Source organism: Centroberyx gerrardi, chromosome 11 (assembly GCF_048128805.1).
Source record: "Centroberyx gerrardi isolate f3 chromosome 11, fCenGer3.hap1.cur.20231027, whole genome shotgun sequence".
In the NCBI taxonomy this organism is placed as follows: Eukaryota; Metazoa; Chordata; class Actinopteri; order Beryciformes; family Berycidae; genus Centroberyx; species Centroberyx gerrardi.
The window spans coordinates 18865308-18887926 of NC_136007.1; the positions used below are offsets into that span (position 1 = coordinate 18865308).

At 42.7% G+C, this 22619-nt stretch overlaps 1 protein-coding gene across 4 annotated transcripts in view; it reads left to right on the plus strand.

Annotated features, from left to right (window-relative positions):
* The first annotated feature begins 310 nt into the window (after positions 1-310).
* acaca (acetyl-CoA carboxylase alpha) overlaps positions 311-22619 on the plus strand; it is a 40047-nt gene continuing 17738 nt past the window's right edge. The window contains exons 1-39 of one of the 4 annotated variants that reach the window (XM_071925432.2): positions 311-446; positions 2100-2358; positions 4582-4608; positions 5014-5146; positions 5796-5934; positions 6447-6556; positions 6656-6737; positions 6846-6944; positions 7277-7383; positions 7488-7598; positions 7731-7940; positions 8129-8299; positions 9006-9167; positions 10039-10202; positions 10351-10501; positions 10767-10870; positions 10970-11197; positions 11431-11581; positions 11696-11830; positions 12381-12527; positions 12613-12801; positions 13864-13964; positions 14232-14320; positions 14591-14715; positions 14829-14942; positions 15335-15448; positions 15539-15628; positions 15762-15880; positions 17118-17141; positions 17603-17731; positions 18257-18400; positions 18568-18670; positions 18811-18918; positions 19022-19078; positions 19409-19453; positions 20540-20581; positions 21287-21502; positions 21751-21906; positions 22024-22248. In XM_071925432.2, the coding sequence (XP_071781533.2) occupies positions 2129-2358; positions 4582-4608; positions 5014-5146; positions 5796-5934; positions 6447-6556; positions 6656-6737; positions 6846-6944; positions 7277-7383; positions 7488-7598; positions 7731-7940; positions 8129-8299; positions 9006-9167; positions 10039-10202; positions 10351-10501; positions 10767-10870; positions 10970-11197; positions 11431-11581; positions 11696-11830; positions 12381-12527; positions 12613-12801; positions 13864-13964; positions 14232-14320; positions 14591-14715; positions 14829-14942; positions 15335-15448; positions 15539-15628; positions 15762-15880; positions 17118-17141; positions 17603-17731; positions 18257-18400; positions 18568-18670; positions 18811-18918; positions 19022-19078; positions 19409-19453; positions 20540-20581; positions 21287-21502; positions 21751-21906; positions 22024-22248 (4851 nt within the window). In that variant the 5' untranslated portion in view covers positions 311-446; positions 2100-2128. The remainder of the gene's footprint in view (positions 447-2099; positions 2359-4581; positions 4609-5013; positions 5147-5795; positions 5935-6446; positions 6557-6655; positions 6738-6845; positions 6945-7276; positions 7384-7487; positions 7599-7730; positions 7941-8128; positions 8300-9005; positions 9168-10038; positions 10203-10350; positions 10502-10766; positions 10871-10969; positions 11198-11430; positions 11582-11695; positions 11831-12380; positions 12528-12612; positions 12802-13863; positions 13965-14231; positions 14321-14590; positions 14716-14828; positions 14943-15334; positions 15449-15538; positions 15629-15761; positions 15881-17117; positions 17142-17602; positions 17732-18256; positions 18401-18567; positions 18671-18810; positions 18919-19021; positions 19079-19408; positions 19454-20539; positions 20582-21286; positions 21503-21750; positions 21907-22023; positions 22249-22619) is intronic. The other 3 variants (XM_078286863.1, XM_071925433.2, XM_071925434.2) reach the window with 3 other exon arrangements.

Genomic DNA, 22619 nt, shown 5'->3' on the forward strand with positions numbered 1-22619 from the left:
TTGACTCAGCTCTGACTGCAGGCATTGTACATTTAGTTCAGTTTTAGTTTTTTAACTTAATTTTGTTTTCATTTTTGTTTCAGATTACGCAAATGTTTATTTATTTATTTTTTTACCACACTCGCTTTTAGTATGATTTTCAGTTTACCATACCTTGCAGCCATCTTGGGTGTACCGGTGTACCGGCAGATGAGGAAGCGCTTCTCTATCCAATCTACTTCTATGGCGGAAAGCGAGGTCAGAGGTCAACGTCCAGGAGTAACCCGTTTGCGCATCATCACATCACCCCACTCTCTGCTGTTAAAGCGTCTGTTGTAGTTGCCATGAGCTCATCATGATGTGATTTTTTTCATCATCAATGGGAAAGACATGTCTGATAGACACAATTGAGTAACCAATCTCTTGGAATCAACTTTTCAGGATTGCGTGTCGGCTCCTCTCCCACGGTGAGTCGTTACCTTGACATTTACCTCAGGTCGGCAGCTTATTAACCTGTCCAACTGACACCAGCCCGGTTCAGGAGATTCAGACCACGCTGTAACACACAGCCGGTCAGTGCAGCTAGCAGACCAGTATTACTAGCTACCATTACTTAGTAGCATTATAATTGTATTACTGTATTACTGTCAGTAAGCTAGCACCTACGTTATTAGCGCCGGTGCTTCAGCTGTGGCTGCCGTTGAGTAGACAGCTAGCTTGGCTTGGCTGGTAACGTAGTCAACTTAGCAAGCGCTTCACTGTATAATTAATTAAGCTGGCTTGAAGCCGAGGTTTCGATTAGTTAAATGCAGTTCTCGGTATCATTTTGGGATGTTCAGCTGGCTCACATTGGCGGTGTGTCTGGCTGCACTGCTCGGCTTGTTTTTCTGGTCCCGCAAGCAGCTATCGATAGGTAAGGTGTGCCTTGCCCAACATGAGTCCACTCTTTCCACTTGCAGGAGGACGGCTAGTGTAAATAAGAAACCCACCGGCTTTTGGTAAGGTTTAGAGGGGACGATGACAGGTCGATGAAATCCCTTTTTTGTCACAGTGTTAATGCAAAATGTAAGCTAATGCATCATCCTTGCTAACTAAATTTGTTATTTACGGGGGGAGTGAAGGAAAACACCACCTTTCCCCTTTGTTAAATATGAATAAAATAATAAAAAATGAATAGATGAATGGCCTACTGTGTCATACCTATGAGACCTAGTCAAGGTGCTCTCAGAGAGGTGTTATGCTAATATTGGATCCACATTGAAAGTCTCAAAGTTTCCCAAGTTCTCATGAACTCCATTTCTGTTGTAGATACGTGCTGCTGAAACATGGGATGTTAATGGAAGTTTCTATCTCATTCAATGGATGGTTCTAGGATTTCTGTTCCTGGGTCATTCATGGCATTTTTGTGAGATTTTTGCATTTAGGCTATTCTCTAATACCCACCAGTCTGCATACAATTGGTAGCAGTACTTCAGAACCACTATAGTATGTGCCATTAGTTCAGAGAGTTAGACCCACCCTCTGAGACCTGTTTCTGTATTTGTACACAATTGTCTTAATCGAGAAACACTGGCTGAAAATTGTTATTTTGCAGCAATGGTTTTTAACTGGCATGCACATACAAAGTGCACCTCCTATAGAGAGTATGCCAGCTGACAGCAGCTCTCCTGATTGGTTGTTTTATAGGGTTGAAGTATTGTGCGGTCTTGCCAAAATATTTTTGCAAATAGGCATGCAAATAGGCATGCAAATAGCGTCTTTGGCTCAAATTATTGTTAATTCAGTATGCTGCCAGGTAATACCAGATTTTGCTTCTGGTTCCATGGCTGTCAGTAAGGACACATCCAGCATCACCTGCTGCCATGTTGTCTATCCTTCTTGAATTGTGCTATAGAAGTGTTTACAGTAATGGTAATTTTCAGAACCTGTACATCATGTACTGGTACTCTTGGCATCGGTCCTGGTTTTGCAATATCTGTTGCATTATCAATATAGTTTATGCAACCCACTGATGCAATATGACAAACACCAGCTATGGCAATCGTGTCACAGTGTTCCCTGATTTTTGGACTCGGTGTCTCCTTTATAACTGTTGCTGTCACTGTCCTCTCCCTCCGCAGTATTTGCAGCCTGTTCGTGTCGTCCAGCCATGGCACAACAGGACGGTGCTGCCAAGAAGAACCCCGCTGTTGCGGCGCTGCATTCCCACTTCATTGTGGGATCAGTGTCGGAAGAGAACTCAGAGGATGAGATCCCGGGGAAACCAGACATGCAGCTGGAGGAGAAGGACACGCGCTCCCTGTCACCATCGTCCGTTAGCTCAGACAGCACCTATGAGATGGGCTTCGACCACATTGATGGCCCCTTGCACAACCTAAGGTTAGAATCTGAGCCTGTTCCGTGTGCATCGCTTCTAGTCTGACAATTTTTATTGATAATAAGGCTGCACAGTACTAATAAAATAATCTTGTTGCATTTTTTTGCTGAATTTTGTGATTGTGATATGAATTGTCATATATGTGGACACAGGTTTCTCTATATAATGTCTTGTCTGGTTCTGATATGCTGATGCTCAGTTTTAATAAAATGGAAGATTTTCTTTGACATGCACACTTATTTGCAGGCCAGAGTTTCTATACAGCACCATAATACCTTGTTTGGGAAGCTGTTTGAAACATTTTTCTAGGGATGCACCGATGCCACTTTTTCAATGCCGATACCGATTACGAGTATGAAAGTTTAAGTATCGGCCGATACTGAGTACCGATCCGATCCATTACTTTTACTGAACAGTGCAGGCTTACTTCCTTAGTTTGGGGTCAATGGACAAAATTATTGACATAAAAACCTTGTTTTTTCCACTGTTTGAGAAATACAGGCTTCTATGTGCCACAAATGCATAAAATCAAGACAGTTTGCTTTTATTTCTTACATGTTACTCATGGCTTTCGGTATCAGATTTTAGTCTTGGGTAAAATCTCCGATACCGATATTCCATTTTAGCCTGGTATCGGCACCGATACCGATACTGGTATCGGTATCGGTGCATCCCTACATTTTTCCCTTCAAGAAAACATTGCAGGCTCTTTGGGTTTTGAAATTTAGGTAGTCAATATTGAAATTTCAGTATGTTTTGGGTTAATTGTGCAGCCCTATTGAACCGCTATGAATAGGTGTTTGTTTGTCTGGTTCATGTTTCTGTCTCACCAAATTGATGCATTACATTTGCATATCAGGAACATGTCGCATTACATTTGACATAGTGGAATTGGATGAGTTTCAGTGGATATGAAGCATGTACAAATAAGATATAAATAGCCAACCTGCCACTTTGAATGATGTCTTTATAAGACTCGTCTGTAGGAGTTGGCCTGCGATCTGAAATGGCCTGGCACAGTACACTGTGTTCACTTTAATGCACTCCCCCTTGGCGGGTTGGCTCCTTTTTTACAGCACGTGTGAAAAATGTGGTCTCACCAGCTACACACTGCTACAGAGTTTCTGTGTTGCGAGTCTGGGAGGTCGGCCTGCTCTAGTCCCTTAGCCAACCGCAGCTCTCTCACTGCGCTCCCCGGCCTTCTTAGTTCACTGTCCCTTTCACAGACAAGGGGCCGCCTTGTGAATTTATTTTTTTTCTCCAAAGCCTCACAGAAGATTTGAATCTCAAGATTTGCGTGTGGGGAATCGCTTAGAGTTAATATGCATTTTTGTTTTGATGTTGTTATTCTGTGTTGGTTGCAGTCTGCATGTTGAAGTGATGCTGTGAACCATCCTTACAAGCTTCTCCCTTGGCTGGATTGGATTTAAACAACTACTATTTATAATGTTAGGTGTATGTGTGAGACCATTTTTTAAAAATGTAACCAGGTTATGTAGACAGCAATGTAGACAGTGATGTTTTGTGTATATGTATGTATGTATGTATGTATGTATGTATGTATGTATGAGAATCTCACAGATCTCAACAATAGTCTTGTCCTGTCTGGTTTTGTGTGGTCAGTTTCACAAGGAAGGGGAGGAGGGGAGTCGTGGGGGTTGACTGAAATCAGTCAGGACTACAGTGTCAAAACTGGAAATGCTGGACAGGGGTATCTGCCTCCCCTCCCCCCATCCTTTTCTTTCCCATAGTACCAGACAAACTCATTCAGCCCTGTAGCTGGATTCAAATCAGAGCTCCCACTTGTGTCTCGTTTGCCTCATGCCAGTACCCCTACTGTGATGCAATAGTGCAGTGTCAGGCCAGAGGAGCCAGCCAGCCAAACTAGCTCAGGCGCTGCCACACCCTCCGGTTGAATGTAATAACCCTCCCCCTGTACTCCCTGCTCCTCTTATGGCTCCCTTGGAGGGTGGAGCTTGACTCGGAGAGCTCTGTATGTCCTATTGGAGACTTGCTCAAGCCTGTAAACACATTTCAGGAATGAGCCCAAGCTGCTTGTTAGTTTGTTATAAGTGTTGTCGACAGGTAGACTTTCCTGGACTAAAGGTGTCCTGTCTTGTTCTACACATTATACTCTGCTTTGTCAATGGATACACAAGCAGATGATTTCTCTTAAAGATGATCGATATTGACTCTTTACTTTTGCTGTTCTAACCCTGATGCAGCACTGAGTATCATCATTCACATCATAGGTCAGTTTTCAGGTCCTTCTTCCCATTGTTTTTTTTACCTCAGCTGCAAGCTATATCATTTTAGATAAGAGACAGTAGTCAAATCCTCTGTTCCTCACACCAGTAGTTCTCTTATCAATATGTGGTGATATCGGTGTCCTTTTATCTACTGGACTGTAAATGTAAACTGTTGTGAAAGTGCAGCTGCTATTGAAAGGATCTTATGTGATGTTTTGCATGTGGCAATTTAATTTCTAAATTCTTATACCTGTAAGATACAGATTATTGCATGTTTTGTACAATTGAAAATGAAAGATTATGAATTATCTGTTTGTTATTAGCATAGTTCCATAATACCCTTTTCCTCCTGATACTGGGAGTATTCTGAAGGCCCACTATGTGCATTCTCCATGTTTATTAAAACAGGCCAAGCATGTCAGGGCTGCACCTGGTGAAGCAGGGCAGAGACCGCCGTCGAATCGACCTGCAGAGGGACTTCACTGTGGCCTCACCTGCTGAATTTGTCACCCGCTTTGGCGGCAACAAGGTCATCGAGAAGGTAATGATGATTTTTATGTAGCACTTTTCAAAAGCATGCTGTGCTAAAAGCTCATACAGTATTCATAAAACCTCAATTAATCATGTACTGAACTCGTATAAAAAAACAAATGCAAACCAGCGAATAATTACAAAACTAAATCATTTGTGTGTTTGCATTGGATAGTCATATAATTTTATGACTAGCAAAACATACTACTTTGGAATATCCCAATCCAGTGCAAGAAGTTGTCATATCTCACAGCTCAAATCGAGGTGAACATGTCTTACATTAATCAAACAAAGCAATAGATGATGAAATCCTAATATGTGTATGTATATATGTTTTAGAAATTAGGTGGAAAAAGTCATGGGTACAATATTGAGTACTTCAAAAAGGTATAACGTGCCCTTGATTGTGGTGGTGGCACTAGCTAGATAATGATTTTTCATGCTCTAGTACATTTACTAGCATGGCTCGATTTATAGTGATTTTTACTTTAAATCAAACTAGTGCCATCACCACAAAAATCAAGTTGCCCCTGTCCTATGAGTGTGACATAATTAGACCAGGTTGGAATTATTTAAATAAGTCATTAACACTTAAGTCTTTTAATTAACCTGAAAGTAAACAAATCAACAGTGGTAAATCATCTATTTTGCTCTTCCAGGTCCTCATAGCCAACAATGGCATCGCAGCGGTCAAATGCATGCGCTCCATCCGCCGCTGGGCCTATGAGATGTTCCGCAATGAAAGGGCAATCCGCTTTGTTGTCATGGTGACCCCAGAGGACCTGAAGGCCAACGCAGGTGAGCTTTGCTATGATATCTCTGCGGAGGTAAAACCCATAGTGAGTGCTCCAACTGTGTGATGCCTAATGACACAGCAAAACATCTGACACAGCTAAGCGGTAGACTTAATGAGTTGGAACAAACACACAAGGCTCCCAGGGAGGGACTGGCCAGTTCAGACTCTGCAGCTCTACTGTACAGCATCCTGACAAATTAGCTAATTGAGAAGACAATGAGCTGGTAGCCCCTTTTTTTTTAGGCATAGATGTGATTGCAGTTGAAGCTGAATCAATCAGTAGCTCTCAATCCAAAGCCCTGCTGGCTTTCATTCTAATCAGGGACTGATTTCCACCAAGGGATATAGAGTGAATGCAATTAACTAGTAACTGGTAGAAAGCTAGCAGTGCTCATGCCAGGATTGCCTCATTGACCAGGATTGAGAACCAGTGACATAGATGACTAAATGCTTTGCTGAAATCATTCACCTCACAAATGTGTACTCTAATTTTCCACGGGTCTGTCCTCCGCAGAGTACATCAAAATGGCAGATCATTACGTGCCTGTGCCAGGAGGGACCAATAACAACAACTATGCCAATGTCGAGCTCATTCTGGACATTGCTAAACGTATACCTGTACAGGTACCACAATATACTGTGTTTTCATTTTATCTATAGTTTTATCTATGGTAAATAATGACTTTGTAATTGATTACCTCTTATTATTGTAATGCTTTACAGGCAGTGTGGGCTGGGTGGGGTCATGCCTCAGAGAACCCCAAACTCCCCGAGCTGCTTCACAAGCATGGCATTGCTTTCATGGGTAAGAGATTCTTTTCTGTTTTGTTGACCTTCTAACTGATCTTCACATTATCTGGACTATGGAAAAGTTGAGTTGAGTTGTTTTTTTAATGGAGTTTTCCTTTCCCAGGTCCCCCAAGTCAGGCCATGTGGGCTCTTGGAGACAAGATTGCCTCCTCTATTGTGGCTCAGACAGCTGGCATTCCAACCCTGCCCTGGAGTGGTGCAGGTAGGTCAGATTAGGGATGGGGTCCCAAGACCTGCTCCTGCTTTGGTACTGTCTCCAAATGGCCAAAATGGGTTTTTCAAGGGTTTTCTTATTTTATTTTCTTATTCAAAAACCCATCATTGCAACCTACATTTTCCTCAGACATCAACTATATTTAGTTGGGGGGTATGAACAATATTCAGTACTCACAAAACTATTCTAATATGTCTTTACTGCTAACATCTGATGTTTCAAGTTTAATTCCTGAGGTTTCAAAGACAAAAAGTAGCCATCACCCTCATGTAATTTCATGTGAAAATACAAAGGCCCAATATGAACTGTTTGTGTCTCAGGCCTGACAGTAGAATGGACAGAGAACGACCAAAAGAAGAAAATCATCAATGTTCCTCCTGATCTGTATGAGCTGGGCTGCATCCAGGATGTAGAGGCTGGCCTGAAGGTAAATATGTCTCCTGTCAGGTTGATAGTGCGTAATTAATGTCCCGTTTGCTTTTGCATACATCTCCGTATGCTTTCTGAGAAGCAGAATGTGTTTGTTGCCAGGCTGCAGAGACGGTGGGCTACCCTGTAATGGTGAAGGCCTCAGAGGGAGGTGGAGGAAAGGGCATCCGCAAGGTCAACTGTGCAGATGATTTCCCTAACCTCTTCAGGCAGGTGAGTGGAAACCCTCAGCCTAAATCCAGTATTTAATTTATGTCACTGTGCGTGACTTAATACAATGTATAATAGTTGTTTTTGTGCATCTGTGAGGATGACTTGCATTCCCTTTTCTCCTTGGTTCTCCAGGTCCAGGCGGAGGTTCCAGGGTCGCCCATCTTCGTCATGCAGCTAGCCAAGCACGCTCGCCACTTGGAGGTGCAGATCTTGGCTGACCAGTATGGCAATGCCATCTCCTTGTTTGGCAGAGACTGTTCTGTGCAGCGACGCCACCAGAAAATCATAGAGGAGGCTCCTGCGACCATCGCCACTTCAGACGTGTTTGAGGACATGGAAAGGGTATAACCCATCTAGCATTGCTTGTTCTTACAATAGAGCTGATAATTAACCTCCTGGTGCTAGCTAAGTAAATTTGACAACTTGATTAATTTAATTTAGGGCTTTTTCATTGTTGATGTCATCTTCTCTTCCCAGAAGGGTTGTTTGAACCTTGATATGCATAATGACAGCGTGTTTTCCCTCCTCAGTGTGCAGTGAAGCTGGCTAAGATGGTGGGCTATGTCAGTGCTGGCACAGTGGAGTACCTCTACAGCCAAGACAGCAGCTTCTACTTCCTCGAGCTTAACCCTCGTCTGCAGGTGGAACACCCCTGCACTGAGATGGTGGCTGATGTCAACCTGCCTGCCGCCCAGCTGCAGGTCAGTCTCGCACGCAGCTGCACCACTAGAGAGAGCATGTGTTTACATCACACACCATGTACTTGAGTCCTGTGTCTGTCCAGTAGCAGACAAAGTTAGCACGCTTCACCGCTCAGCACTAGACTGGCCCCCTGTCTCCATGGCAACCAACTGCGAAAGAAGGAGCCGATATGCAGAAACATTGTAGTAGGCTCTGGTGTTTGTAGCAGCAGTTTGTCACGTGGTCTGTTCTGCAGTATTTAGGATTGTGTGTATATAGGTCAGTGGCACTCAAGCTGAAGGGCAGTGTCGCTGGGGAAGCCACACAGCCAAGCTCATTGGGTGTTCGTGTGGGAGGGATACACTCTGTCCGCTAGACAGGAAGTCAGCCACCCGCTATCATTTCCAACGCAACAACAGCACTCCCTATCTGCATAATGCTCTGTTTATCAGTAGCCCAGAAAACTGATAATATGAAATCTACTGGTGTTCACAACACTCAAATAAGCGTGGTTGGGGAAAAGTATGTGGTTCATTCAAAGAAAATAAATCCACAATACACATTAATCCCATGGAGGAAGGAATTTTATGTAATTTGATACAAGCAAAGGCTATTCATTATGTCAGTAGTTTAAGAGTGATCAGTGTCCGTCAGCCTGTTCTCCTATATTTTACGTAAGTTTAAGAGCATGAGCTCGATCTTACTAAATCCACTATCTGCTGTCAGATTGCTATGGGTATCCCTCTTCACCGGATCAAAGACATCAGGATGCTGTATGGGGTCCAGCCCTGGGGAGACTCTCCCATCGACTTTGAGGGTCTGTCGACGGCCCCCTCCCCACGGGGCCATGTCATCGCAGCCCGCATCACCAGTGAAAACCCTGATGAGGTATGCTCCACTCTCTCCTGGTACACAACGCAAAGTATTTACAGTTACATGGAGACTAATGTTCTTTTCTCTAGTGGCATACTCTACTTGTGTTGTGGTTCTGTTCCTTGTGTTTTGTCTGTGTTTTTATGTTGTCATGGTGGCGTCTGGCTGTCTGTGTGTAGACACATTCTTGTGAGCACAATACCTCAAGAACAATGCATGATAGAAACTTAATACTTACATCACATGCTCCCCCTGTAGAGTAGGTCTGAATAGATATTGGAGCACCTTGCTGCATAAATTTACATATTAAAGAGTAACTAAATCCCTAACCCAAATTTGTGGTGAAGCCTGACACCTAATGGTGAAAAGTATGGTACTGAACTGGCAATCTGCTATTGGCTGGTCTTTGGTGCCAGGTGAACAACAACGAGAACAACAGGTGATGACATCGCCTGGCACCAAAGACCAGCCGATAGCAGGTTGGCTTAGGGTTTAGTTAGTTTAATGAGGAAAACTGATTTTTCTTGAAACTACTATTATTCCTTAATTTTTTTAAGCTACAGAGTCCATATTTACATCATCCATGTAGACAAGTATTTTGACATAAAAATATTTGCTAATTAGTGCATGAATTACCTTAATTGTTGAACCCATTAGCATAACTGGTTATGTTTAATATATCATGGTGTTTATGGTGGGACATTAGGCAGCTTAAGTGCCTTTGTTTTGGTTGTTTTTTTTATCTATCTTGTTTACCACTTTGTAACTCTATTATTATTATGTTAGAAATTTTACACTTGTCTAAATATCAAATTAGCTGTTTCCCCAGGATTCAGATTGTGGGAAGTGCTCAAACGAAATGTTTGTATGCATGTGCTTGTTTCAGGGTTTCAAGCCAAGCTCGGGGACGGTGCAGGAGCTGAATTTCCGCAGCAATAAGAACGTGTGGGGATACTTCAGTGTTGCGGCGGCTGGAGGCCTGCATGAGTTTGCAGACTCACAGTTTGGACACTGTTTCTCCTGGGGAGAGAATCGTGAAGAAGCAATCTCGTGAGTACACATCTTGAAATCACTATGAGCTTTGTACTGTCGACAAGGTCAAAATCTTTATGAAAAAATCAAAACATTTTTAAGGTTAATGTTTACTTATAAGGTCATTTTACAGTCAATACATCTGGTTATGTCTTTGTCTCTGTAGCAACATGGTTGTGGCTCTGAAGGAGCTGTCAATCAGAGGAGACTTCAGGACCACGGTGGAATACCTCATCAAGCTGCTGGAGACGGAAAGCTTCCAGCACAACAGCATTGACACAGGCTGGCTGGACAGGCTTATCTCAGAGAAGATGCAGGTATGCAGAGATGTTCCTGCTGTGGCCATCAGATGCTCCCCTAGAAAGTTATAATGGGACAAGACTTCTATGCGTTGTGTTGAGATGATCATAACACACTTCTGAATTTTGCCATTCTGCGTTATTAAAAAGAACAGCTTGTTCATCTTCCCACAAAGCTTACACACACTTTTAAACTAGTTATTACATTAATTTTACAATTAAATGGGTTTCTGCTCTCAATCAATAAACAAGGACCATTACAAAAATTGTATGTTGTGTGCAGGCGGAGCGTCCAGACACCATGCTGGGAATTGTGAGCGGGGCTCTTCATGTGGCAGATGTCAATCTGAGGAACAGTGTGTCCAACTTCCTGCACTCTCTGGAAAGGTAAAAATATGGTGTTTCACAGTAATCCATTTCATGCAATTCCTGTACAGGATACAACATACTTGCCTACAACATATATACTGTCTACCTTGTCTCCAGGGGCCAGGTGCTGCCGGCACACACACTCCTCAACACTGTGGATGTGGAACTGATCTACGAAGGTACTAAGTACGTCTTGACGGTGACGCGCCAGTCTCCCAACTCCTACGTGGTTATCATGAACAGCTCCTCAGCCGAGGTGGACGTCCATCGGCTCAGTGATGGAGGCCTTCTGCTCTCCTATGACGGCAGCAGCTACACCACCTACATGAAGGAGGAGGTGGACAGGTAAGGCAGAAAACATGAGACACACACAACACAAGATTAAGAATGAGATAAACTTCACTGATCCAAAAGGGGAATTTTGGCCATTGCAGTACCAGAGAATAGGATATTTACCGATGTTCAATATTGACAGAGTTAAAGATTTACAAATGTTTGAAGTTTACAGTTTGTCAAAATTAGTTGATGGTTCTGGCTCTGAAACTTTATTAAGACTAAGAATTTTTTTTCCCCTGCAGGTACCGCATCACGATTGGGAACAAGACTTGTGTTTTTGAAAAGGAGAATGATCCTTCGCTGCTACGTTCTCCGTCGGCCGGAAAAATCATCCAGTACACAGTAGAGGACGGTGGGCATGTGTTTGCTGGCCAGTGCTACGCTGAGATAGAGGTGTGTTTAGGCTCATGTGTATGACACACACATGAAAAATGCATTCAGTTCAGGTTCACTTTGTTTTCATGTGATGGGTTGTATAGATGTGAACTGTATGCTTCTGTACTCCAGGTGATGAAGATGGTGATGACTCTGACAGCTGTGGAGTCTGGTTGTATTCACTATGTGAAGAGGACTGGAGCTGCGCTGGAGCCTGGCTGTGTTATTGCCAAGCTGCAACTGGATGATCCTAGCAGAGTGCAACAGGTATGTCTCACTAACACACTACGCCTGTATATGAAACACTGAAGTATGTACAACGGCTTAGTATTTAGACTGAAATCCTTTTTCATTTCAACCCCCCATTCAGGCCACCAAGTCTATTCCAGGTTTTTCCTAGAACATCCTTATTCAGATACACCAACCAAATCCATGTTACTTTAGTTACACCAGACCACTTCTGTCCTATGATCACTTCCGTTACGTCACTTCCTTGTTTACATTGAGCTTGTAAAAATGGCGGGTGAACTACATTATTTCAATCTGATGCTATTTTTATATTTTTCCAGTATTTTATGCAATTGCTCTATGTGCCACTGTTATTTCATTGACTGCAGCTATTCAGTGATTCCTTTCTGTGAGACCTATTCAGAGTGACACAATTCCAGGAAATTATTGTGCCAATGCCTAGGAAGATAACTGTGCCGTACCCTGGACCGATATTTCAGGGTTCAAAAGGCAATTCCTGTAAAAACCCAGGATTTCATTGGGGTACAAGTTGCCAAAATGTATGCATGCTTGTGTGTTTGTCTTGTAGGCAGAGCTGCACACGGGGGCCCTGCCCACCATCCAGGCAGTAGCATTACGAGGAGAGAAGTTACATAGAGTTTTCCACAACACACTGGACCACCTGGTTCACATCATGAACGGTTACTGTCTTCCTGAGCCTTTCTTCAGCGGCAAGGTAAGAATTCATACACAGGTTCAAACACCAGCTCTACTAACTCTAAGCAGTTTCTAATATGCTTGTTGTATTTGTACTCTTCCAGTTGAAGGAGTGGGTGGAGAGGCTGATGAAGACCATGCGAGATCCCTCCTTGCCCCTGTTGGAGCTGCAAGACATCATGACCAGTGTGTCCGGTCGCATTCCCCCTGCTGTGGAGAAGGCTATCAAGAAGGAGATGGCTCAGTATGCCAGTAATATCACCTCTGTGCTCTGCCAGTTCCCCAGCCAGCAGGTAGTCCCCTGCTCCCACACACACCACACCTAACCACACCTATTATATAGAATTATCATAAACCGTGTCAAGTAAAACTTGTTGTGCACACCACAGTTTCTGTGCTTTGCTATTCTTCTCTGCTTTGCTATTCTTGTGTGCTCTAAAATGTTCAGGATGTCCTGTGGGAATATAAAAGAACAGATCATCTGTGAAATAATATTGTAAGCCTATTGAAATAATTCTGTAAAGTGTGATCTTACAATGTCTTTCAAAAGATATTTTGGCATTAGTTTGGCAGTACGATTTCTCAACTGCAATGTCCTGTTTTAGTGTCATAGGTCTTACAGTGGCTGGAAAAATCCTCCTCCCCCTTGACTTTTAGTACAATTTGTTGTGCAAACAGATTATTTCAAAGGACATCCAAGTGACTGCGTGTTTGTCTGAGTTAAAGGATAAGCAGAAATCAGGCAGCCAGTCTCAGGCTACAGAAAACATCTGTGTGTGTGTGTGTGTGTGTGTGTGTGTGTGTGTGTGTGTGTGTGTGTGTGTGTGTGTGTGTGTGTGTGTGTGTGTGTGTGTGTGTGTGCATTTGTATGTACACATACAACAGCCAGTTTACAGTGAGTTTCTAATATTTAGTCTTACATTTTAGTTAATAAATGCAAATTTAGTTAGATAATGAGAGCAGATGTCTCTCCTCAGAAGTTGCAAGATTCTTTTTAACATCACACAGGATCTGATGTAGCTATCACTTCACTATCATAAATTTATATGATTTGATATTCATGCATATCTGATGAATAGCCATGAGTAACCAGTAAACAAAGAGTAGTAGTCGTACAGTATAATCACACGACTCTAACGATATGCAGCTCTATTTCTAATTCTAATTTAAAATGTTAGGATCATCTTGGATATCCACTAGAATATTCCACCTAATCCTGAGAGTACCTGTACACTAGTTTGGATATAACAGGAACAGATTAATAGATGGGTCTTTACTGCCATGGGGCTTAAATGCTTTACTGCCATTGGGATTAAATGCTTAAATCGTGAACAGTTTATCTCCCTTGTTTCCAGATTGCGAACATCCTGGACAGCCATGCTGCTACTCTTAACAGGAAGTCAGAGAGAGAGGTCTTCTTTATGAACACACAGAGCATTGTCCAGCTGGTGCAGAAGTGAGTATATCCCAACATAAAGCCAAGATACATCCTATAACCCAAAATGAGTGTGCAGACCTGGTGCTCAGTGTGTTTTAAGTTAGGGGACAGGAATCTCATTGGCCTGCAGAACACTTCATTCTCACATCTTTTCCTCATCAGTACATCCCCCGGTTCACAGATTTACAAATCTACTCTCTGTCCATATGTGTTTTTAATAAGATAACCGCACACCACACTACACATTTTCTTTTCCCCAGAGCTGACTGTTATTGTCTCTGACAGGTATCGCAGTGGCATCCGTGGTCACATGAAGGCCGTGGTGATGGACCTGCTTAGACAGTACCTGAAAGTAGAGATCCAGTTCCAGAACGGTGAGGAACAACAGCTACACACTGTTTTCTTTGCTTTAAGAGTTTACTGTGGTGACATGTTGTTATATGTAAGGGGGATATTTAGTGTATTGGCTTTAGCTTTGCTGTCTTCAAGGGGTCTCTCTGAAGAGTTGCAGTTACTCTGTTTCTCCACTTGAGGGAACTGTTTCACAATAAACATCTCAGCATCTTTGAGGCTGCAGTTGACTTCAGATATTTACTAAAGCTCTTATCTTATACTAATGACCTTATTTGCTTGCTTGTTTACAGGACACTATGACAAGTGTGTGTTCGCACTGCGTGAGGAAAACAAAGGCGACATGGCCAATGTGCTCAACTACATCTTCTCTCACGCCCAAGTCACCAAGAAGAACCTACTGGTTACTATGCTGATTGTAGGTGTCCTCCTTACTGGATTACTAACCATGCCTTAACCGTGTGAAGGATCCCTTTGTAACTGATAAAGACAGATTTACAAGTTTGGTATGTTATCATTATGTGCGTCTAGGACCAGCTGTGTGGCCGTGATCCCACACTGACAGATGAGCTGATGGCCATCCTGACTGAACTCACCCAGCTCAGCAAGACCACCAATGCCAAGGTGGCACTGCGTGCCCGACAGGTCAGATGTTAACCCTTAATTTTTGTCGACAGATTTGTTTTGCATTCTGTAAAGATTCATGGTGCTATATCACATCTTATCCATCTTACAATATTCAATATTAACTATAAATGTACATTAAATGAAAATAATGTATTAGTTGGCTGAAAGCAAATGGAAGACTTCAGCTTGAAAGGTGAAAAACTTGAATTTTTAAAAACAGCTAAATCCACATGATGCAGGATTTTTATATATAAGTGGTCACAGTTCAAAAGTCTATTTCAATTCAAAGAGAATAATAAGGAAATCGTGGGAATAGCATGATTGTGCTTGCTTTCACCTAGCCCACTAATTATGACTGAATGAAAACAGTTGAGAGTAAAGGACTTTCCACATTGGTCGTCTTTACCCAGGTGTTGATAGCTTCCCACCTCCCGTCTTATGAGCTCCGACACAACCAGGTGGAGTCCATCTTCCTCTCTGCCATTGACATGTACGGACACCAGTTCTGCATCGAGAACCTGCAGGTAGGGATTGAGAGACGGGACTAGCAGCTGTGGCTTTATCTAATGCTCTGAGGAAGTATTCAAGGTGGTTAATTGTCCCCCTCTTTGTAGAAACTGATCCTTTCAGAGACGTCCATCTTTGATGTTCTGCCCAACTTCTTCTACCACAGTAATCAGGTGGTCAGGATGGCGGCCCTGGAGGTGAGAGGAATACAGATCTCAGTGCTGAAAGGCACTTTGTTTTCACTGCATTTCAATGAATGTCAAAAAGGAAATGGTCCACATACTGTATCTAACTTGTATTTTCTGTGTCCTTTCTCCCTCATAACCTCAGGTGTATGTTCGCAGAGCGTACATTGCCTATGAGCTCAACAGTGTTCAGCATCGGCAGCTGAAGGACAACACTTGTATCGTAGAGTTCCAGTTTATGCTTCCCACCTCGCACCCCAACAGGTATCACACGCCCCAACACACACCAACACTCACTCGCTGTGCATCACCTTCCCTGCTTCTACCCCTTTTGTGGCTCTGTAGAGATGTGGTTTGTGTACACAAAGCATACGTCTGTATTGACTCGCTTTGACACAGTTTGTTGCCATATCAGAATGATCTATTATTAGATGAAAATGTAAAGTGCTGATCTGAAATCAGTTTATTCAAAGTCACTGCCAAGGTGACTTAAGTTATTGTAAAGCATGTACTATCTCCAGTTCTTCCATGGTGCCATGGTTCTTTTACACCCTTTCCCACCTTCCCAGCTATGCTGCATTGTACATTGTTTTACTCCATGTAAATGCTCCTCATGTGCAAAAGAAGGTATTTTACAAGACCAAAAATACTTTTCCTGGTTTGTCAAAAGTGTGTGAGTGCCATGGGTAACAAGGCCTCCAGCCTCAAGACTCCCATGTGAGTTGCTCTCCCTTGTTAGTCCTGGAAAAAAGTAGCTGCCTCTATGCCAGATAAAACTCAGAATACAGAGCGAAACTACAGACAAACTCAGAGTTTGTCTTGTACATGCTCAGCATTTGAGAAAGCGGCTTGTGACAGACCCTGTCGTTTCTGTTGTCCTTATGTTCTGCATCCTGCTAATGTGATGTATTCGGTGTGTGTATGTAGTGAGTGTATGTGTATATGTTTTGATGCTTCCTGGTGCTTTGCAGTGCCTGTTTGTTTCTTTGCTGACTATGTTGGATTGAGTTTGTTCATGCGATTAGTTATAGAAATCCTTTGAATGCCATCGTACGCTCATTTTATTGCATGCATATGATTTCATATATCTGAATTAACCTCCATGTTTGGCTCTTCATAATCCACAATTACTGTATGAACTAAAGACGGCATGAGAGTGTGAAATGATCCTCTTCCTCTGCTCGGACTATTCCTCAGTGCAAGGAGGGCTTAGGATGTCATGTTGCATGTTGTGGAGGGAGCAGTCAGGAAGTGAAATGTGTGTTCAATGATCAGAAAGAGATGATAATTTCCTTATTGGTTACTTATTTTTAATTTATTTATTTTTACATTCAGTTAATTAATTTGGATATTGCTCAATACAACTGAGATCTGAATTATTCAGCAAAATCATTGCGGTTTCAAAATTATAAAGTGCGCACACACATTACTACACCTTGACTGTCTTCCTTTCCTGATGCCTGCCACTAACCACTTAGTAATCAATGTTGTTTGATTGCAGAGGGAACATCCCCACTCTAAACAGGTATAGTAAACATTCTTCTTATTGCAACCAATACTGAAATGTAGACTAGCTAGCTGCATGGTCAAACAAATAATTCTCCACAATTTGAATTAATCTTATGGTTGAGTCAACAAGTTGTTTGACTATACAACGGTTTTGGGCTTTGAATGTTACCGAAATGAATCTGATTTAGTAACCGGAGTGTTGTCTGTAGTTTTACTGACAACAGCATGGCCTTTGGCATTTAGCCTCTGTCATTTTTGAGTGTGTGTGTGTGTGTGTGTGTGTGTGTGTGTGTGTGTGTGTCTTTGTGTAAGTGTTGTACACATGCCTAACCATTGTATGTATGTGCTTCAACATTGTGGAGTGTTGGATAATATCCAGTGAATTAAATTCACGTTATATACTGTAAGAAAATTAAAATTACATTTTGGGAAATGTTTTCCTACTGTATGCACTGAAACCTGTGACTGTCCTACCAGGAAAATGTCTGCTCCACTGGACAATAAATTACGAGAATCTAAGACCCAGGACCTTAAAGCACAGGATAGTAAATCTAAGGATGCTAATACAGAGAAGAATAATGCCTCAAATTTGGAATCTGTGGACAGGTTTGACACATAAAACCTCTCTAGTACTTTCAGTGGGAGTAATTTCTGGGATAACTCTCTTCCAATTAAAGGACTAACACCCAACAGTGGACCCGGTGAATAGTTAAAGCTGCTGGGGGAACTGGTGTCTTGCTGGTGGCTTTCTGTTTTTCATTATACCTGATGTGTGGGCTCAGTATTTCCAGTGTTTCAATTTGACTAACAAGCGGTCTGTCACGGATCCATTACATACACCTTTTGTAATCTTTTGTTTTCACTGAACTCGGATCTAAAAGTGGAATTTTTTTAACGATATACTTGATATATTCTGACCCTCATTCACAATACATGATTTTCTATGCTGTAGAGGCCCCTACATGTGTGTTCTAAGTCAGGAAATGGCACCAAGTGAATGGGGCGTCAGAATGCTTTATATCCCAGCATCTCTAAACTGACACTGTAGAGGGCTGCGGGATCAAAACAGCTGTGAGGGTCTAGTTTTATGGTAGACTCCCATTGTAACTGCTGTCTTTGTCGACACCCCAGGATGTCGTTCTCGTCCAACCTAAACCACTACGGCATGGTGCACGTGGCCAGCGTGAGCGATGTTCTGCTCGACACCTCCTTTACTCCACCTTGTCAGCGTATGGGAGCCATGGTCTCTTTCCGCTCCTTCCAAGAGTTCACCAGGTCAGTCCTTTTTTAAAAAATTGTCATAAACTTGGATATATTTGTTAGGTTGGTTAATTGTTTTGATAGCCCCACGCCTACAAATGGTTGCAATTTACAACTGCGATTAAATTGTGTAAATATTGCACGTGTAATGCAAGCCTAACTATGATTTGCCACCTCTACAGGAACATTACGGACGTGTTGAGCTGCTTCTCTGACTCTCCTCCCCCAAGCCCCACCTTCCCAGAGGGAGGTAATCCTGTCCTGTACGGAGAAGAGGACAACAAGGTGAAAATAGGAACAGAGACTTGTATTCAGATATTTAATGCAAACTACACTCTCTAAAAGTAATAATTATACACAGGATTGTCATTTACCCGTATGGCTGTGTTCCTTGGAATGACGTGTGGGTTTGTTTTGTCACCCAGAGTATCCTGGATGAGCCTATCCATATCCTGAACGTGGCTATAAAGACTGACAGTGACATCGATGATGATGGTCTGGCAGCCTTGTTTCGGGAGTTCACTCAGTCAAAGGTTAGAGTGGTCCACAACATAGCGTCCATTTCTCTTACTTAGATTTTGAGAGGACTCAGACAGATATTCTCATCCTGACATTTTTGTTTCTTTTCAATCCCAGAAATCCCTGCTGTTTGAACATGGCATCCGCAGGCTGACTTTCCTAGTGGCTCAGAAGGTGAGGATCCCGTTTCATGTTTTCCAAGTTAACGACCTGTTTCGTCACTAGCTGCTGCCCTGCCTGTTACCAGTTATCTTAATCTGAGTAACATGTATCAAAGATTTCTCAAATTATATACCAAAGCTCTGTTTTTTGTGTAATTGTGTTTGGTAATTTGTTTTGTATGGAATGGCATTATTGTGGTAATTTCCATAATTTAAGATAATTTACATCTCAAATCTGGCTGTTTTTTCCTTTTTCAAACCTTTATTCCCTGCGCTCCTCATCCTATCTTTCTCTCTATATCCCTTTCTGTATGTCTTGCTTTTGCTGTGTTTTTGATGACAGGATTTCAGGAAGCAGGTCAACTGTGAGGTGGACCAAAGGTTTCATGTAAGTAGAGGAAGACTATGGGAATGAGGACAGATGGCTTGTTTTTCTGTTTGTCATCTTGCAGTACCATGAGTGCGTGTATTTTTAGCATGGCTAGCCCCAGTAGGTATCAAACCCCTAATCCTGGCATTGTTGAGCTGTACAGGACCACGTTTATCTACCCAGGTTTGACCCATTATCAAAAGTGCACCCACTAGCTTTCAGATGAGGATGATAATGACAGGATTAGATTTGGGGAAATATCCAGTTCTGTCCCCTTTGCCATCATGTTGACAATAGGCCTTTGATTTTCTTTTGACAGGACAACAGCGTCTGATGAGAGCTAATCACCCTCATTGGTGTCACCGTCATTATGCGGCCCTTGTTACATAGACAGGTTTTCAGTAGCTCTGGAATTGGCCCGCTCACATTGTAAACCATTCCGCATGCTCACACTAAAATACGTTTCTCAGTTCACTATAGAGTGGAGTGTGAATACGATGCACAATCAAAGCATCAAATCATGGCTGTGGAGGTTTGCAGTGTGTGTGTACAATTGCCATTCTCTTGTTATCATGTAGGCTTTGAGTTGATGAGCGCATCTACAATCGGTCTGGCATTGTTTTGGCAAGTGGGACACTTCATCTGATAACATCAAACAAGACTACCAGGCTGTATTCAGAGAATCAAATGTCTCTGTGAAAAGGAGAAATGTTTTATTCATTAGTGTGGCGAGTGGTGCTATATATATTGCCTGTTACCATTATTATGTGCGCACGCTGTTTGAGTGAATACACCGTGATTCCCTGATAGATAAACTACAGCAGTAAAGGAGCACAGGGGCCACTGAATATACAACGAGGTCCTGATGATCGCAGCATCATGCTCCATACTTACTGGTGCAGCAATTCAACCAGAGCCCATCACAGCTCATTTTCATCTGCAGTGATTAGGGTTCAAGAATACAATCTGTGTGTGTCCAGCTGACTTGGTATTTTTAACCCTGAACTGGTATGTTCACAACAAAAGGTGTTTGTTGTGGAGCAGTTATTGATTTCTCTCTCTGTCTTTGTTCTTTCTGTCTCTGTCTCTTTACCTTTCACACAGAGAGAATTCCCCAAGTTCTTCACATTCCGTGCCCGAGACAAAGTGAGTTTCTACATGCCATGTAACGCCTGTCGATCCTTACTCTTACTTTCAGATATTACTGAATGGTGAACTCTGTGTTGGTCCATGTAGAAATGAACAGGTCTATTGAAAGATAAAGAAATGCCTCTCTGAGGTATATACAGTGTATACAGAGTATTGTGACAGTATTGAAGATCACCCAAAGACCACATCTCAAGTTGTAACTCAAGATTGGAGCAAGCATTCTTTTGGCTGTGAGACCATTCAAAACCATGGTATGGTTATACGAAACAACTTTGTCTTCCCCCTGGCGGTACTGAAAATCACTCTATCACGATCAGTGATGGCTCTTCCTCTCCGTTACCCCTGATAGTTTCACTACAATGGCACCACCAAAACTCATTAAAGTAATGAACTATTTAATTATGTCTCCCATTTAAGAGAAATGACACCCATTAGCAACCTTCTGAGATTGAGATTGCCTTTGATTTCATTTACTTAATACAGTGTATGGCTCACAGGCATCTTTCTGCTCTTATATCAACTCAATGCTCCTGAAATTGCCAATCTACACTCCTTTAGCTTCTGTTAATGGATGAGATGATGGCAGGAGAGCCTAACTTGTAAAAGTCTAATGTCTTTTAGGAAAGTTTTTTGTGCCACCTCATTGTAGATGTTGCGATGTTGTGTTGCTTGTGTGTGACTGTGTCCTGCCTGTGTCCCTAGTTTGAGGAGGACAGGATCTACCGGCACTTGGAGCCTGCACTGGCCTTCCAGTTGGAGCTCAACCGCATGCGCAATTTTGCTCTGACTGCCATCCCCTGCGCCAACCACAAGATGCACCTGTACCTTGGCGCTGCCCGTGTGGAGGTGGGCACGGAGGTTACCGACTACCGGTTCTTTGTGCGAGCCATTATCCGCCACTCTGATCTGGTTACTAAGGTGAGAACAGGGTGCTTAAAGGTGTGATTGTGAGAGGGGTAGTGAGCATTATTTTTGTCTTGAGTTGTTTTCAGGGGGAGTCACCTTTTTAATTAGCTACTGACATCTGAATTCTCCTGCACAGTTCTTTGTGCCTTTTCCTTTTGAGTACATTTTTTTGCAGTTTTATGTACAAATGAAGCAAATAAATCATAAGTAGTACACCTTCCCCCTACTGACCATTTGTTTTGTCCCTGTCCCTTCACTAGGAGGCCTCCTTTGAGTACCTTCACAATGAGGCAGAGCGTCTGCTGCTGGAAGCCATGGATGAGCTGGAGGTGGCCTTCAACAACACCACCGTACGAACCGACTGTAATCACATCTTCCTCAATTTTGTCCCCACAGTCATCATGGACCCATCAAAGGTTTGTGAAATAATTACACACACTTCTTTGATACACTGTTGCACAACTGTTCATAGTATTAGTGAATGAGTTGAACATGTGCTTGTCTTCATTAATCTCTCTCCACACACTGTTCAGATTGAGGAGTCGGTGCGCTCGATGGTGATGCGTTATGGCAGCCGCCTGTGGAAGCTGCGTGTGCTGCAGGCCGAACTGAAAATTAACATCCGCCTGACACCCACGGGAAAGCAGATCCCCATCCGCCTCTTCCTTACCAATGAGTCGGGCTACTACCTGGACATCAGCCTTTACAAGGAGGTCACCGATTCCCGGACGGGACAGGTGGGGCCCAAAGACCGACAGGTGGGGCACTCACACATCTTTCATCACATCCTCTTACCACCCAGTCACAGGCGGGGGGCTGCAGCTTCACCCTGGAAACCTCAGCTCCTAGAATGCAATTCACCAGGCACTCTTGTAGTGAAACAACAGAGCCTGCCATTTTTTTTAAAACAGAATATAAGTATAATGTATTGAGTTGGAGCTGAGGTCCTGTATGTTGTCTGCATTGCCTCTAGTCTGGTGGACAAGTCTGTTAGTAATAATAATTTCTTCATACAGCTGATCAGGTAAGTTCATCCATGTTCCATCCCATTCGATTGTAAGTGAATGTTGAATCACTCTAATGGGCTTTGGTAGAATCCATATGTAGAAATGAAGAAAGAATAGCTCTG